At 43.5% G+C, this 18,171-nt stretch overlaps 1 protein-coding gene across 1 annotated transcript in view; it reads right to left on the reverse strand.

Moving 5' to 3' along the window:
* The window catches only part of VIPR2 (vasoactive intestinal peptide receptor 2), a 69,877-nt gene extending 66,895 nt beyond the window's left edge, over window positions 1-2,982 (reverse strand). Inside the window, exons 1-2 of the mRNA XM_049642223.1 lie at window positions 2,815-2,982; window positions 636-735 (exon numbers count right to left, since the gene is read on the reverse strand). Coding sequence (XP_049498180.1) covers window positions 636-735; window positions 2,815-2,877 — 163 coding nt within the window. The 5' untranslated portion in view covers window positions 2,878-2,982. The remainder of the gene's footprint in view (window positions 1-635; window positions 736-2,814) is intronic.
* Between the last annotated feature and the right edge of the window lie 15,189 nt (window positions 2,983-18,171).

The following is an 18,171-nucleotide window of genomic DNA, read 5'->3' on the forward strand; positions in this document are numbered from 1 at the left end:
GTTTATTTATTTATTTATTTTGAGAGAGAGAGAGAGAGAGAGAGAGTCAGAGTGTGTGTGTGTGTGTGTGTGTGTAGGGGAGAGGCAAAGAGACAGGGAGACAGAGAATCCCAAGCAGACTCCCCACTCAGCATTCATCAAGGAGCCCAACACAGGGCTTGATTCCATGAACCATGACATCATGACCTGAGCCAAAATCAAGAGTCGCATGCTTAACTGATAGAGCCACCCATGTGCTCCTCCACCATTCTTAATTTGACAAAAATAATCTGTGATGTGACTACAGTTTTTAAAGGAAAGAAATCAGATACTCATTCGGTAGAAATGGGAGTTGCTTTTGCAAAGCATAACAATGCCCATGAAATTATTTCAGTAACTGTTGCTATTATGTTAAACGATGGATACCGTTACTATTAAGGATTACGGCTTTCTTTTAAAAGGTTTATTGTGTGAAGGATTCTGCCGCCCCTAATATTCATAGGAGTTTTACCAGCATTCATTAGAAAACAGTGGAAACAGACCTTTTCGTGAAGACGCAGGTGACCTTAAAACCTCAATGTTTAGAGTGAGGCATCAGCTATCTGCCCGTCAGGTTATCTAGCTAGGACCATACACTCACCCCGTGACTACCTTACCTTTGTATTGTTCTGTTTGAGTTCTTAGAAGCTCTGCACATTTTGTCTCTTCCTCCTGTATTTCCAGATGAAATCGACATTCTGGGTGAATACTGTTCACCTGGTCAAGGTTTAAAAAAATGGAAGTGACTAAAAATTCCACCAGAAGAGGAAAGTCAAACAACAGTTCTACAAAATAAAATAAAACACCCTTCGGTTCCAGAGTGCTCCCCAAATAACACTCATTTAACAGCAGTCACCTTCATATTTCTGGCATGGTTATGAAAACAAATTCACTTTGTGAAGGAATTCTAAAACAAACATAAAATCTAATAAAATATTTTTTTTACTGAGCAGGAAAACAGCTTACTAACATCATACACTGTATGATGTTGGTACTAATCTGGCAGTAATAAAGCTCTTCGATCCTAATCATCTTTCAGTATTGGAGCCCTCCATTTCGTGGTCCTTGATTTAATTAAAGGATGTACATATCTCCTCACAGACCATTCTCAATGCCCACACGCTAGCCCAGACGCCTACACGCCTCACCTAAGGACCACAGCCTCTGCATCTCAACAGAGCTCTAATAGGATAACGTTATTCGTAGAGACTGCAGGTCACATCTGAAAGTTTGGAATTGGTGTGAAGGAGATTTTCAGGACGATCAGAGGGGTAAGCAGGGAGACGAAGCGTGGGAAGGGCTGCGTCACTGTGGTTGCCACCAAACAAGAGGTGGTTGATTTCCCCTCCCAACGGGTCGCAGGAACCAAAGGTGCAGTTAATATTGCCCATTAACGGTGAAAAGACAAAACGACACATTTCAGCCTTAGAAGAAAGTATTCTCTGATTTGCTTTCATGAAAATCCAATGTTCTCTGTTTTTATCCCCCCACCCCAAGTGCTCACACAGCAGGCTGCATACCCCCTCCCGTGTCTGGCCAAAATTTTATTTTTACTCTAAGAGAGTCATGCTCTGGGTAGTATACTATGGTCATCTATACTTAATTATCCTACTATCAAAGAGGTCAGCTAGAACTCTAACCAGGAATCCAGTTTCTGAACAGAATTAAGAGGGAAACGTTGATACTTTCGCCACATCTACCCTCATTTTAAAAAAGACACCAAGCGCCTCCCTGCAGCCCACTTCGGACAACCACCAAACTGTAGAAACTCCTGGTTTCAGACAGATTGTACCTTCCTATCTGAACAAGCCAATGGTTTACATTTCAGAATTAGGAAAGTTATGTTGACTTAAAACATGTTTGTCAAGGTATAAAAAGACACTGTGGTTCCTGACATTCTTGGAACATGCAGAGCAAGGACTTACTTTGGGACATCTTAGAAATGAAAGCTGCATCAGCCAGAATAACTCCTGGTACTCCTAACTCGCTGGCTTTTTCAAAGCATTAAAATCACTAACAAAGGTCTTGTCCAACAGCCTTCCTCTGAGGGAGGAGAGGCCTGCTAAGCCTTAGCACCAGACAGGGGAGTTAGTAGGTTCTCTGCCCCCCAAGCAGTGCGATCACCACCTCCCTACATAGCCCCGCCCTCGGCCTCACCTCCTCAGGAGGGGCTGGGGCTCGGTGGGGCCGGGACCGGCTGCAATACGCACTCTACCGGCCACAACGGCCTCGCTCTACGGGGGAAGCAAGACACAAGGCTGACAATTTTGTTTAAAAGGTCTTCAAATGACAGGAATGTCCCACTAATACAGTCATTTAACAAACTGCTCTGCAGGGCATCATTTCCTGCTGTGCTCTCGTAGCGACGAAAAGGGTATTTTTCCGAGAGGAAACTTTCTTTAGCCACAGCGTGTCCCTCGGTGACACCCCGGAGCAACTACGGGAGGCGGGGGACTCCTCACTTCCCTCCGGCGGGGGAAGCCCGTGCAGGTGGCCGCAGCCCGGTCCCCTGACCCCGCTCGGGGCGCCCCGCGCCTCGGGAAGACGCGGCCGAAGCAGCTCCGCCGGGACCAGCGCCCTGGAGGAAGCTGGGTCCCGCGCCCCGCGAACCCGGGGCTGCAGACGCATCTCCCTGAGCCGCGGGGAAGGGTCCGCAGCTCCCCCAGACCCGGGGCGGGGCGCGCGCGGGCGGAGGTCTCGGGCCAGCTCCCACCCCCCACCCTCCACCGCCTGGACGCGGGAGGGCAGCGCAGCCGGGGAGCCAGGGCGCGGACCCGGGTCGCGGGGCGCACTCACCGGGGCGAGCAGCCAGCCGCAGCAGGTCAGCAGCGCGGGCGGCAGCAGCGCGGGCGCCCTCATCCCCGCGCCCCCGACGCCCGCATGGGCCGAGCCGCGGGCGCGCACCCCCGGCTCCCGCGGTCCGAGCACCGCGCGCCCTGCAGCTGCCGTGGGGCGGCCGCCTGCTTCCCCGCCGGCCCCGGCTGCTCCCCGCGCCCCGCGGCTCCGCCCCCCGCGCCCGCGGCCCCGCCCCGCGCCCCCTCCTCCCGCTCACCGCCCCACCCCCTGCCCCCGCCCGCGCCTGCAGCCGGCGGGGGGGGGGGGGGGGGGGAGGGGGTCAGGCGCTCGCAGTGCCTGCCCGACCCCAAGTGGAGAGGTCAGGGGAAGAGCCACTGGGGAGTGACCCCCTTTGGGAACAGGCTCCAGGTGTGAACCGAGATGGGTTTGCGCCCACTTGTGTCCTCCTTGTTAAATAATAAGCGAAAAGACGCCCAGGAAAGTGTCCAGAAACCCAGTTAGGGTGCGTGTGCTACCTTCGAAGCCGGGGGAGGGGGCTAGGGGTGGGGGTGGGTTGGGGCAACTGAAAATTAAGAGGAAAATCAGAGTGCGTTTGGGTTTGGGCAGATTTCCACCTGGTGGCAGGTCCTGCCTGCGTCCAGCGGTGAAAGCCAGAGGGGCCGGCAAGTGCAGAGGCCTGAGACAGAAATGAGCATTTCCTGAAGCATCGCGTCCGCTTTTAACTTCCCAATGGATTATTTTAGCATTACAGCTAGTTGCTGGGTAGCTAGCAATGAAGAATGAAACAGGTAATTTTGTTGTGGTTTTGACTTTTCCTTTGAAAATAATTTAAAACTTACACAGAGGTTAGAATAAGAAAAGTTCAAAGAACACCCTTTAAAAAATTATTTTGGGGGCACCTGGGTGCTCAGTTGAGCATCAGACTTCGGCTCAGGTCACGATCTGATGGTTCGTGGGTTTGAGCCCCAAATCCGGCTCTGTGCTGACAGCTCGGAGCCTGGAACCTGCTTCAGATTCTGTGTCTCCCTGTCTCTTGGCCCCTCCCCTGCTCATGCTCTGTCTCCCTGTGTCTCTCAATAATAAATAAACGTTAAAAATTTTTTTAAAATTATTTTTAATGGTTATTTTTGAGAGAGAGGGAGAGACAGAGTGCGAACAGGGGAGGGGCAGAGAGAGAGGGAGACACAGAATCCCAAGCAGGCTCCAGGCCCTGAGCTGTCATCATTTATTTAGATTCAGCTATTAAAGTTTTACCTCATTAGCTTTTTATCATTTGTGTCCTCTGACCACTCCTCCCCCTCCCCACATGTATCCATTAATACCTATCAGCCATCTGTCTATCGTCTATCTATCTGTCTGTCTGTCTATCATCTGTCCTTCTGCTGGGAACAGTAGGAGAGGCCAAGATCTGGATGCTCTACGTGTGCAGTTTGGGGTCCAGAAGCTTATTGATCCTGGGTCCAGTTTGACAAACATTTCTTTTACTCACTATTCAACCCTGAGCAAGGCAATGAACTTTGAGCTGTATGTCCCTTTGTAAATGAGACTAAGGGTAACTGCCTTCCACCTCAGAGTGTGGCTGTAAGAACCAAGATCATTAATGCATGCATATATGTTTTGTTGTTGAGGGCCTACACTCTAAACATTACTACATCGGGTTCAGGGCAAGACACAAGGTATCTTCCCATGTCTGAGTTCATCTGACGTGAAGGAAGCAGGATGACAATGAGATACAGGCTAATGGGAGAAGGAGGGGTTGGCTTCTTGTGGGAGGGGCTCGGAGGAATGGACACTTAAGTGTGACCGTTCAGAGGAATGGTTACAGGTGGGAGACCAAGACTGGAGAGTGGAAAGCATCTCAGATAAAGACCTTGGGCAGAAGCACAAGGAACAATGAAGGTGCTGCCAGCAACGGAGAAATCATGAAGTGTGGCCAATTTGGGAGGCTTGAGAACCTGACAGATAATCAACCCGATGGGGAGCAAAATCCATCCTGTATGAGAGCCACAATTATACACCCTGCAGATGGCACGCACAGCCAACTGTTCTTTAGTTCTGACTGTTCTTACCTTGTTCAGAATTCCCCCTGATGGTGGGATGGGTGGTGCTGTCCCTTTTGGATAAATGCCCACTCTCCCAGGAATTTTCCTACTTTCCTTGAAGAAGGGCCTATGTGTTCTCAGAGCTGGGAGAGGAGTTACTATGTGGGGGCCTGATGCGCTGCAGCATTGGCCTAGTTTTCTGGGCCTCTGGCACTGGACTTACTGACCGTGTTGTGCTGATGCCTTGCAGAAGTGTTGGTCCCTATCCTGGGCTCTGGTCACAAGGGCCCTACCTCTGCCTCCTGCTCCCCCAGGTCTTCTGACCACACCTGCCCTCGGCACCTGCACTTGCCAGTGGAGAGGGCACCCAGGAGGGGGTGGAAACTGTAGGACACATTTCAGCTGCCCTCCCCACCTGCTACCTGGACACCTCTTCTGCCAGCACTCCCTTGCCCACACAGCACACATTTTCTGGCACTGTTTCGCCTGTGGCTCCCCTGGGTTTTCCAGGCTCAGCTCTGAGTGGAGAGAACCAAATCTTTCATGGTGGAAGCTTGAGCAGATTAGAAGCCCAGAAACCTATTGATTCAGTGAGGGGAAGCCTCAGATCTTCCTGGTCAGAAGGGAGTGAAATCGCTCACAACGAAATACCAAAAGAGGAAAGTAAGCTTTGAATACACATGACTCTGAAGTCCTTCTGGTTCCTCTGCCGAGATGAGTAATTCTGGGCACCATATCTGCTTGGGTGGAGGTCATTCCCACACCCCCCAAGGCCATTGTTAACTTGTACCTATGAGGAAATTCGCCATTTGCTGTATCCCAATTTGTGTGACTTTTAAAAGCCTGGATGCTAGATTTCAAGAAAACATGTACTTCCTCTTGCCCCCTAAAAAAAGCCTGGGGTGTTGGAGAACACTTTTAGTCATTTGCCCGCTCACAAGTGTGTGTCTAGGGGGATCAGAAGGCGGTCACAGGCAAGCCCTTCTGGGCCTAGACCCTGGCCTTGCACCCCATGGGTCTCCTGTGGTTTCCAGTTCCTATAGGCACTGAGCAGCCTGGCCTCTTATGCTCTATGTACCTCAGGGTACCCTGGGGCACAGAGCTGATGCTCAGTGCATTGTGCCACGTAAGATTGCATTATTTTCCCAAGCTGTGGAGTAGAATTCCTGACACGTGTGTGGCCTATTTCTCAAGATGATGACAAAGATAAAAATCAAATATGAGCCATGCAGAGCCTATGCAAACGTTTTTAAAAGTATACGGATGTGAAGTGCGGCCTTGGGGATGTGTCCCCCTTGGCCCCACTCCTGGCTCTGGCTGCATGGATGGACAGATACAACCCAGGCTTCAGCCCCAGGCTGGGTTAGTGGCATCTGGCTGCAAGTCTGCCCGTGCCATTTCCGGCCCTTCCTATGTTCAGCCAAAGCTGACCTATCCAGTGAGGTGGGTTCATTTAGAGTAAATTCCCTTTACGCCTGCAGCCTTGTGAGACCCTGGCAGCCCTAGGTCCTTTTCTGGTGAGGATCTCTTTTCCAGATAGTAAAGTCGCAGTGCTGTGGGATAACAACTCTCAACTGCTTAATTTAAAAGGTCTCTCTCCCAGCAGTCCCTATCAAAATAACACCAACATTCTTCACAGAGCTAGAAAAAACAATTCTAAAATTTGTATGGAACCAGAAAAGACCCTGAATAGCCAAAGGAATGCTGATAAAGAAAACCAAAGCTGGAGGCATCACAATTCTGGACTTCAAGCTGTATTACAAAGGTGTAATCATCAAGACAGTATGTTACTGGCACAAAAACAGACGCTTAGGTCAATGGAACGGAATAGAGAACCCAGAAATGGACCTACAAATGCATGGCCAACTAATCTTTGACAAAGCAGGAAAGAATATCCAATGGAATAAAGACATTCCCTTCAGCAAATGGTGTTGAGTAAAACTGGACAGTGGCATGTAGAAAAATGAACCTGGACCACTTTGTTAAACCATACACAAAAATAAACTCAAAATGGATGAAAGACCTAAATGTGAGACAGGAAACCATCAAAATCCTAGAGGAGAAACCAGGCAACAACCTCTTTGACCTCAGCCACAGCAACTTTTTACTTGACATGTCTCCAGAGGCAAGGGAAACAAAAGCAAACATGAACTATTGGGACCTCATCAAGTTAAAAACTTCTGCACGGTGAAGGAAACAATCAGCAAAAGTGAAAAGCAGCCTACAGAATGGGAAAAGATATTTACAAATGATATATCAGATAAAGGGTTAGTATCCAAAATCTATGAAGAACTTATCAAACTCAACACCCAAAAACCCAAACAATCCAGTGAAGAAATCGGTAAAAGACATGAATAGACACTTTTCCAAAGAAGACATCCAGGTGGTTAACAGACACATGAAAAGATGCTCAACATCACTCATCATCTGGGAAATACAAATCAAAACTTCAATGAGATACCACTTTACACTTGTCAGAGTGGCTAAAATTAACAACTCAGGCAACAATAGACGTTGGTGACGATGCAGAGAAAGAGGAACCCTTTTGCCTGCTGGTGAGAATGCAAACTGGTGCAGCCATTCTGGAAAACAGTATGGAGGTTCCTCAAAAAGTTAAAAATAGAACTACCTATGACCCAGCAATAGCACTACTAGGTATTTATCCAAAGGATAATAAAAAGTTGATTCAGAGGGGGACATGCACCCCAATGTTTATAGCAGCAGTATTGACAATAGACAAAGTATGGAAAGAGCCCAAATGTCCATCAACTGATGAATGGATAAATAAGAAGTGGTTTATATATACAGTGGAATACTACTTGGCAGTGAGAAAGGATGAAATCCTGCCATTTGCAACAACATGGATGGAACTAGAGTGTATTATGCTAAGCAAAGTAAGTCAGAGAAAGACAAATATCATATGATTTCACTCATGTATGGAATTTAAGAAACAAAACAGATGAACATAGGGGAAGGGAAGAAAAAACAAGATGAAAACAGAGAGGGAGACACACCATAGGAGACTCTTAAATACAGAACACAGACTGAGGGTTGCTGGCGGGGTGTTGGGTGGGGGGATGGGCTAAATGGGCGATGGGCACTAAGGAGGGCACTTGTTGAGATGAGCACTGGGTGTTGTTGCATGTAAGTGATGAATGACTAAATTCTATTCCTGAACTCATTATTACACTATATGATAACTAACTTGGATTTAAAATAAAAATAAAAGTAAAAAAAATAAGATAAAAATAAAAATAAAAATAAAAATAAAAGGCCTCTCTCCCAGCCCAGTCCTGTGCACGGCATGGTAGGGTAGGAGCCTCCACATGACTTTACCACTGTAGCCTGGGCATCCTCTAGGCCAGAGGGAGGGTGGGAAGAGTCAGACAGCCCTACTTACTGGCACAGCACGGGTTGCTTTTTGAGTTCCTCAGGCCTCCCCTGATCCAGTAATGCTGGAGACACCTCAGCTGTAGCCCTTTCTACGTGAAGGATGCCTCTCAGGATGCCTGCAGCTCCCACAGGTTTCCCTTCTACTGGGGTTTTCTTTCCTCTCCAGTCTGTCTGCCTGAAAGGAAGAGTTTCAAGATATTCCATGGGAGTTGACAGCTGGCTAAGGAGAATAAAAACATACCCTTTGTTTTGCCAAATGGGGCAGTCTGCCAGATGTGGCCTCACCTTCAGACTCCCTGGGGGTCAGAGTGACTCCTGCTTCCTTCAGAGGACACAGGCCAAGCTCCCCAGATGGAGCTTGAGGTGCTATACTTGGTCTGAGGGAGGGGAGGTGTCCCCTCGCTCCCTTATGGGGAAGGGCGGTGTCAGTGGGGGCTGTCCTCTAAAAGTCCTGCTTTCCTGGCCTTCTTCTCCCACTCAACTTGGAGCAGAGTCTTTGGGGTCATTCCCTCGGCAACTCTTCTGTTGATGGTCTAGCACCTCACTTTGAAATGTGGAGTAATTGGTCGTACTTTTTTGGCCTTTGAGTTTAAATTCTGACATAACTGGCTGAGTCGCCTTTGATGTTCTTTCACACAGCCCTGAGCTGAGCCTGGACCAGCAGCCTTCAGAAACACTGGAGAGGGGCCTGTTCCTTGCCCTCCTACCCCCTCCCCCCAGAATAAAGGAAGCATGGTGGTGGTGTGTAAGATGAATCTGGAAAGGTGTGGTTGCAGTTACATGTTCACATAAAACTGAGTAGAAAGGACACAGTTCTGACATCCCCTTCACATTCCACATCACTGCATTGTTTATGCATGACTGACATAAGAGTTTCCTTAACATTGTTATTTCAATACCTGAAGCTGTTCTGTTACCTCTGGGCTCTCATTCCTCCAATTTATACAGAGAAGCCCATGCAAATAGGGAGAAGCTCAGTATTGGCTTCTCCCTCCATAACTCCCACTGCCTCCAGGACCAGAGCGTTCTCTACCATATGGTCCCCCCATATTCCTGCTGCCACCAAAGTTTCCACTCTTCATTTGCCTGTTGTTAGAAAGTTGCTGTTTACAATTTCCAAAATCATCGTAATTCCCACCTCTGTAATTTCCTCCTCCAAGGTTGTCATAATACGCTCATGTGGGGCTCAAACTCATGACCCCAAGATTGAGTCACATGACTGAGCCAGCTGGGTGCCCCAGTTTTCTCTTTATTAACATCTTGTACTATTGTGTCACATCATTAAAACTGATTAGCCAATGTTATTATTAACTAAGGTGTGAAGTCTACTGTTTCCATAGTTTTGCTTTGGAGAATGTCACATAGCGGAATTATACAGTGCATAGTCTTTTTAGATTGGCTTCTTTCACATGACAACATGCATTTATGGTTCCTCCATTTTTTTTCTTTTAGACTTGGTAGCTCATTTTTTTTTTTTTTAGCATGGAATAGCATTCGATTGTCTGGCTGCACGTTTGTCCATCACCTACTGAAGGACATCTTGGTTGCTTCCAATTTTAGCAATTATGAATAAAGCTGCTATACATATTCATGAGTGGGTTTTTTTGTGTAGACATAAGTTTTCAACTCATTCAGGTAAATACCTACAGGTGGAATTGTTGGATAATATGGTAAGAGTGTGTTTAGTTTTGTAAGAAACTGCCAAACTCTTCCAAAGTGGCTGCACCACTTTGCACTCCCACCAGCGATGAAGGAGAGTTTCTGTTGCCAGCTTTTGGCATTATCAGTGTTCCAGATTTTGGCCACTCTAAGAGGGGCGTAATGGTATCTTATTGTTTTACTTTGTATTTCCCTGATGACATACAATGAAGAGCATATTTTCATATGCTTATTTGCCATCTGTATATCTTCTTTGGTGAAGTGTCTGTTTCAGATCTTTTGCCAATTAAAAAAAATTGTGTTGTTTTCTTATTGTTGAGTTAAAAAATTTTTTTGTACCTTTTTTATTCTAGTCCTTTATCAGATAGGTGGTTTGCAAACATTTTCTCCCAGTCTGTGATTTGTCTTCTCAGTTTCTTAGTATTTCCTTCACAGAGAAAAATTCTTTAATTTTAATAAAGTCCCACTTACCAATTTTTTTTGTTTCTTGGGTTATGCTTTGGTGTTGTATATAAAAAGTCATCACTAAACCCAAGGTCATCTGTAGTTTCTCCTGTGTTAACTTTTAGGAGTTTTATACTTTTGCCTTTTACATTTAGGTCTGTGATTTATTTTGACTTAATTTTTGTGAAAGGTGTAAAATATGTGTCTAGAGTCACTTTTTTTTTTTTTGGATATGAATGAGTTGTTCCAGTACTATTGATGAAAAGACTATCCTTTCTTTATGAATTGCGTTTCTTCCTTTGTCGAAGACTAGTTGACTGTATTTGCTTGGTCTATTTCTGGGCCCTCTATTCTATTCAACTGATTTGTCTACTTTTTTAATTGTTTTGTCTTTTAACATATTATTTTAACACTGTCTTGATAACTATAGCTTTATAGTAAGCCTTGAAGTCTAGTATTGTTAGTCCTCTGACTTGTTTCTTCTTCAATTCTGTGTTGGCTATTCTGGATCTTTAGCCACCATATAAATGTTAGAATCAATTTGTCCATACCCACAAAATAACTTTTGGGATTTTGATTGAGATTGTGTTGAATCTACAGATTAATTGGGGAAGAACTGACCTGTTGACAATATGGAGTCTTTTTATCCATGAACCTGGACTATCTCTCCATTTATTTAGTTCTCCTTTGATTTCATTAATCAGAATTTTGTACTTTTCCTCATACAGATCTTGTACACATTTCGTTTGATTTATAGCTAAGTATTTCAGGGGGTTTTTTTGGTGCTAATATAAATGGTAAGTTATATTCCAATTGTTCATTACTGCTCTGTAAGAAAGAAGTTGACCTTTGTATATTAACTTTGTATCCTGCAACTTGGCTGTAGTCACTAATTGGTTGTAAGAAGTATTTTTGTGTTGATTCTTTGGGATTTTCAACATAGACAACGATATCATTTGTGAACAAAAATGGTTTTATTTCTTCAATCCCAATCTGTATACCTTTTATTTCTTTTTCTTGTCGTATTGCATTAGCTAGAACTTCCAGTATGATGTTGAATAGGAATGGTGAGATGGGACATTCATGCCTTCCTGATTTTAGGGAAGTATCTAGTCTCTCACCATTAAGTATGATATTAACTGTAGGAGTCCCCCCCTCCTCTGGATGTTCTTTTTGATTTTACCTTATTTTCCCTTTTTTATTACTATTTTTTTCTTTTTCAAATTTTTATTTAAATTTTAACAGTTAGCATATAATGTAATATTGGTTTCAGGGATAGAATTTAGTGATTTGTTGCTTACATATAGCACCCAGTGCTCATCATAACAAGTGCCCTCCTTAATACTCATCACCCATTTAGCCGATCCTCCACTTATCTCCCTCCATCAACCCTAATTTGTTTTCTATCATTAAGAGTCTGACTGACTGACTTATTTCACTTAACATAATATACTCTAGTTACATCCATGTTGTTGCAAATGGCAAGATTTCATCCTTTTTGATGGCATATACACACAGACACACACACACACACACACACACACACACACACACACTACAGCTTCTTTATCCATTCATTAGTCAATGAGCATGGGCTCTCTTCATAGTTTGGCTATGGTTGATATGAACCATATCCTGCTATAAACATCGAGGTGCATATATTCCTTCAAATTTGTATTTTTGTAGCCTTTTGGCAAGTACCTAGTAGTACAATTGCTGGGTCGTAGGATAATTCTATTTTTAACTTTTTGAGGAACTTGCACACTGTTTTCCAGAGTGGCTGCACCAGTTTGCACTCCCACCAACAGTGTAAGAGGATTTCCCTTTCTCTGCATCCTTGCCAACATCTGTTGGTTTCTGTGTTGTTAATTTTAGCCATTCTGACACGTGTGAGGGGGTATGTCATTGTGGTTTTGATTTGTATTTTCCTGATGATGAGTGATGCTGAACATTTCTTCATGTGTCTGTTAGCTGTCTGGATGTTTTCTTTTTTTAAAAATTTTTAATGTTTATTTATTTTTGAGAGAGAGAGAGACAGAGTGTGAGTGGGGGAGGAGCAGAGTGAGAAGGAGACACAGAATCCAAAGCAGGCTCCAGGCTCTGAGCTGTCAGCACAGAGCCCAATGTAAGGCTCGAACCCATGAACCATGAGATCATGACCTGAGCCAAAGTCGGACACTTAACTGACTGAGCCACCCAGGCACTCCTGTCTGGATGTCTTCTTTGGGAAAATGTCTATTCATGTTTTCTGCCCATTTCTTAATTGGATTATTTGTTTTTTGGGTGTTGAGTTTGATAAGTTCTTTATAGATTTTGGATACTAACCCTTTATTTGATGCGTCATTTGCAAGTGTCTTCTCCTGTTCTATATGTTACCTTTTAGTTTCGTTGTTTCCTTTGCCATGCAGAAGCTTTTTATGTTGATGAGGTTGATATGTATTTTTATGTTGATGTATCCTAATAGTTCATGTTTGCCTTTGTTTCCCTTGCCTCTAGCAATGTGTCTAGTAAGAAATTGCTGCGGTCCAGGTCAAAGGGGTTGTTGCCTGTGTTCTCCCCCAAGATTTTGATGGTTTCCTGTCTCACATTTAGGCCTTTCATCCAGTCAGAATTTATTTTTGTGTATGGTGTAAAAAAGTGGTCCATTTTCATTCTGCATGTTGCTGTCCAGATTTCCCAGCACCACTTGTTGAAGACACTGTCTTTTTTTCCGTTGGATATTCTTTTCTGCTTTGTCGAAGATTAGTTGACCATATAGTTGTGGATACATTTCTGGGTTTTTTATTCTGTTGCATTGATCTATGTGTTTGTTTTCATGACAGTACCATCCTGTCTTGATGATAACAGCTTTGTAATATAGCTTGAAGTCTGGAATCATGATGCCTCCAGCTTTTCTTTTCTTTTTCAGGATTGTTTTGGCTATTTGGGTGGATGTTCTTTTTTAAATTGAGGAAGGTCCCTTCAATTCCTACTTCATTGAGAGTTTTTATCATGCATAGGTGTTGGGTTTTGTCAAATGCTATTTCCATACCTACTTCATGCAATTATATAATTTTTCTTTTGTAGCTTGTTGATGTAATACATTACATTAATTGATTTTCAAATGTTGAACTAGTTTTGCATACCTGGAATAAATCCCACAAGTTTGTGCTGTGTGATTATTTTTATAAATTGTTGGATTTAGTTTGTTAATATTTTGTTGAATATTTTTGTATCTATGACCATGAGAGATATTGGTCTATAGTTTTCTCTACTCACAATGCCCTGGTCCAGTTTGGGTGTTAGGGTAATGCTGGCCTCGTAGAGTGATTTCAGAGTAGTCCCTCTACTTCTATCATCTGGGAGAGATTGTAGAAAATTTTTATGTTTTCTCCCTTAAATGTTAGATAAAATTCACCAGTGAACCCATCTGGGCCAGTACTTTCTGTTTGGAAAGGTTATTAAATGTTTATTTTAATTCACTTTAATAGATATAGGCTTATTCAGATTTTCTGTTTCTCTTTGTGTGAGCTTTGGCAGATTGTGTCTTTCAAGGAATTAACTCATCTTACCTAAGGTATTAAACTTTGGGGCATAGAGTTGTTCCTAACATTCCTTTATTATCCTTTTAATGTACACAGGATCAACAGTGATGAACCCTTTTTCATTTCTGATATTAATAATTTGAGTTTTCTCTTTTTTGTTCTTAGATAACTTGCCTAGAAGTTTATTAATTTTACTAATCTTTGTAAAGAACCAGTTTTGGATTCTTGACTTTCTTATTGTTTTCCATTTCATTGATTTTGCTGTAATTCTTTATTTTTTTTATTTTTGGATTTAATTTGTCCCCCCCCCCCATTTCCTAAAGTGAAAGCTTAGATTACTGATTTTTTTATCTTTCTTTTTCTCTAATGTATGCATTTAATGCTATAAATTTCCCTTTAAGCACTGTTTTTCCCGTATCCCACAAATTTTGATTAGTTGGATTCAAGTCCACTTTCAAATAACACTATATCACGAAAGAGGACACATCCCTGTAGAGATGTAGTGACAAGACAGTCAAAGAACAGGAAGAGAAAAAACACTGAAGTCAGCAGCTCTGGGTTTGCGTCCCAGCCGGGGACTGGCGTTGCTTCCTCTTAGGGCATAAGAGTCCCCATCTGTGAAATAAGGAAGTTGGACAAGACAATCTCTCAAGCCTTCCTCTGGTTCTAACTCTTCGAGATTTTAATATGTCTTTTGGGGAATCTGTTAATATATGGAACTGTCCTCTTGAGTAAATTTTTCTTCACAAAGTGAAAAAAACCCCCACATTGTACCACTTTATAGGCAGAACAAGTACCTTATAACAGAGTATTCCCAATAAATCCTTCTGTCTTTTATAATTTGTCATTCATTTTATGTGTCAATAAGCTATAACTAAATGCACTATTCTATCAGTATTTTGAAAAATTTGTTATCTGTTAGATCAATTAGAAATAAAAAAAAACCCCCAAAACCTTAAGTTATTCCTTCTCTACCAATCTTCTTTATGGAGATCCAAGTTTCTAACCTACATCATTTTTCTTTTTTTCTGAAGAATTTCTTTTCATATTTCCAGCAAGGCAGGGCTACATGCAATAAGTTCCCTCAGTCGTATTTGTCTGAGAAAGTCTTTATTTCTCTTTCACTTGTGAAGGTTAATTTTCATGGATACAAAACTTTACGTTGGTAGGTTTTTCATCAGTGCTCCAAAACATTTCACTCCTTTTTTTCTTGTTTGCAGTTTTTCTGAAGAGAAGTTGACTTCAATTTTTTTTAACTCCTCTATATGTAAGGTGTGTTTTTTCCCCTTCCTCTGGTTTATTTCAAGATTTTCTCTTTTCTTAATTTTCTGCAGTTTGAATATGTTATGTCTAGGTGTAGATTTTTTGGTACTTATTCTGCTTGATATTCTCTGAACTTCCTGAATCTTCAGTTCCCACCATTAATTTTGGAAAATTCTCAGTCATTATTGTTTCAAGTATTTCTTCCATTTATTTCTCTTTTTCCTTTTCTTCTTTTCCCCATTATGTGTATGTTACAGCTCCTGGAATTGTGCCACAGTTATTGGATATTTTGTTCCATTTTTTTTAATTTTTCCCCCTCATTATATTACAGTTCTGGAAGTCTCTATGGACATTTCTTCCAGTTCATTGATTCTGTCCTCAGAATCAATGCATGTCCTACATGCATTATATGAACCCATCACTTGTGTTCATTTCTGGTGATAGTGTTTAATTTTCTAGCGTATCCTTTTTTAAAACTTTTTAAATGCTTATTTATTTTTGAGAGAAAGAGAGAGAGACAGAGTATGAGCAGGGGAGGGGCTGAGAGAGAGGGAGACACAGAATCCGAAGCAGGCTCCAGGCTCTGAGCTGTCAGCACAGAACCCGACGTGGGGCTGGAACCCATGAACCGTGAGATCACGACCTGACCCGGAGTCGGACGCTTAACTGACTGAGCCACCCAGGAGCACCTAATTTCCTTTCTTATAATTTATTTTATTATGCATCTGTAGAAGACAAAAGTTCAGAACTGTTTTCACACCTGGAAGCAGTGAAAATAGCCGATTACTGTGTCTGGTCTTACCCTCACTGTGCAATTTTGACCTATAACTTGCAAACCAGCGTGAGTTCTTCATCTGAGAGACAAAAGTATCGCCGTGACCATTCACTTATCCAAAGATGACCTTGCTAGGAGATCACTGCTTGGCCTATGTCGCTGGCAGGAAAGCTGGCAAATGACTCTGCTCCTCAGGGCTGGGGACTCACTCAGGTCAGTCACCTCCATTTTCACTGGGTGTGGAGCTTGGTTATCTGACTTTCTGGCGGCCAAGTTCCAAGAAGTTTAGAAACTCCGAGTCAAGTTTACAGAAAACCATAAAAAATTAGCAGAGCAGATATTAAATTAAAACAAAAAGACACAGGAACTGAAAAGTCATGCCAGTGGGGTGTCTTTGCACGTAGATGGTGTTATCTGGTATTCACGAAGGTGTGGCTGAAGAACCAAGCAAATGCTAGGCACTTGGTACCTTTAGAAAGCTGAGAAGTGAGAACATTTTTCACAAACGGTGGTTAAGGTGGCCTCAAAGAGTAGGCTTCAGCAGGTGGGTGGGACATTTGCTCCTGTGGAGCACCCTGCTAATGGCTAAGGCGAGGCAGGTGAGGCCCAGTAGTCCTGCATAGAAAGCGAGGAATGGAAACTGCTTCTGAACTCCGAGGGACTCAGGAGGGGCTGGCTGGCAAGATGCTGCATAGCTAAGGTCTAGGGACAGGGGCGCTTTAAATCTGTATTCAAGTTGTTGAAAACATATTTGTATTTTACTTTTCTGTCGGCATCAAGATGCATTATGGAGATGCTTGTCACATTTGTGCTTCGCTATCAAAAATTTTAAAAACCGTCTGTAGTGCTTTCTGAACTGCTGTGTGCAGGCCCGGGCAGCCTGGGAGCCCCCGTCTCTGTGTCAGGACATTCTGTGCCTGCCTACCTCGCTGCATGCGTGCCCAGGTCAACACTTTGTTGTGCCCTTGGTTAAAGAAGGTTGGACTGATTGTCTTAATTTCCAGAGGGGGAAGAAGCCAGCTCACACGGCCTAGAGGAGTCCTTAACTGGGCATTTTGGTTTGGTGGGGGCCAGTCCTGCTACCAGGTGGACTCTGTATAGTAGAGACTTGAGGCCCGGACAAGCCCTGCCTGAGTGGGCCTGTGTGAGGCTACCAGGGTCCAAAGAGCATCTTTTGGGTGTCAGATGGGTGCATATTGGTGGTCCTCAAACCGTGGATCCAGCTACTTGGGCTATTTTGATGACTTAACTGGACCTAGTTGATTCTTGTATCATTAGTTAGAAAGATGATCAGATAAGCCATTTCTTAACCATAAACTCAAAGAGGACATAGCAAGAACGACCCAGGACCCTACTTACCCACCATCCCTCAGTCCTTTCAGACTCCAAGGCCGCTGCCTGGAGCTTCTCGGGTAGGGTTTTGGCTTCTAGCTCAAGGCTTTGGTCAACGTTTAAATACAGAAACTGGGTGGGGAGCCGGAGCTTTACATTGGACAGTAAGGAAGGGCTGTGCAGAAAAATTGGGGAATGAGCCTGGAAGAGGGAGACAGAGGTTCTGAGGATCAATTTGTCAACTCTGACTTTAAAACTTTGTTGTGGTTTTAGTCTCGACTGAGCTACTGTTGTGATGGTCATTTTTGCATACTAAAATGCAGGGCTCTAATCTGAGTCTTTTGCATTTTTTTATATTTCTGTTTATTTTTGTTAAAGTTCCTAAACAATTACTTTATAAACACAAACAAAAGTTATTTTTGAAGTTTTTAATGGAACAATATATACCTGTAGAAACACATTTTCTTTGGTCTGTTTTTTCTCATAGTTTCTAGCTATATTAGGCTTTATAAATACTTATACATTTTTTAGTACATCTGTGCCGTGCACCAAGGCCAGGTGCGGGAAATGTGAGTCACCAGAGGTGGGTCTCTGCCTCTCAGGGGCTGGCACCTCGGGGGGCTAACGGAGTCTTTAAGGAAAAACATGTGTGCTTGTGCTTGCACACACAGCATGCCTCATCGAGAAGATGGGTGCATTTTATCCCTCTTTTTAGTGCTGAGATTCTCATAAGATTTTGGGATGTCCACTTCCAGCTGGAAGAGGGGCAAAGAATAAAAGTGTCAGAAGACTCATCTTCCAGGTACTTAACTGTTCCATTTGTGACAAGTTTTGAGTTTAAGGATCTTAGATGAGAAATTTCCTACACAAATGGACAGGAGAGGACAAAGACAAGCCTTCCGGGTGGCACATTTTCCAAGAACCG

Source organism: Panthera uncia, chromosome A2 (genome assembly GCF_023721935.1).
Source record: "Panthera uncia isolate 11264 chromosome A2, Puncia_PCG_1.0, whole genome shotgun sequence".
Classification (NCBI taxonomy): domain Eukaryota; kingdom Metazoa; phylum Chordata; class Mammalia; order Carnivora; family Felidae; genus Panthera; species Panthera uncia.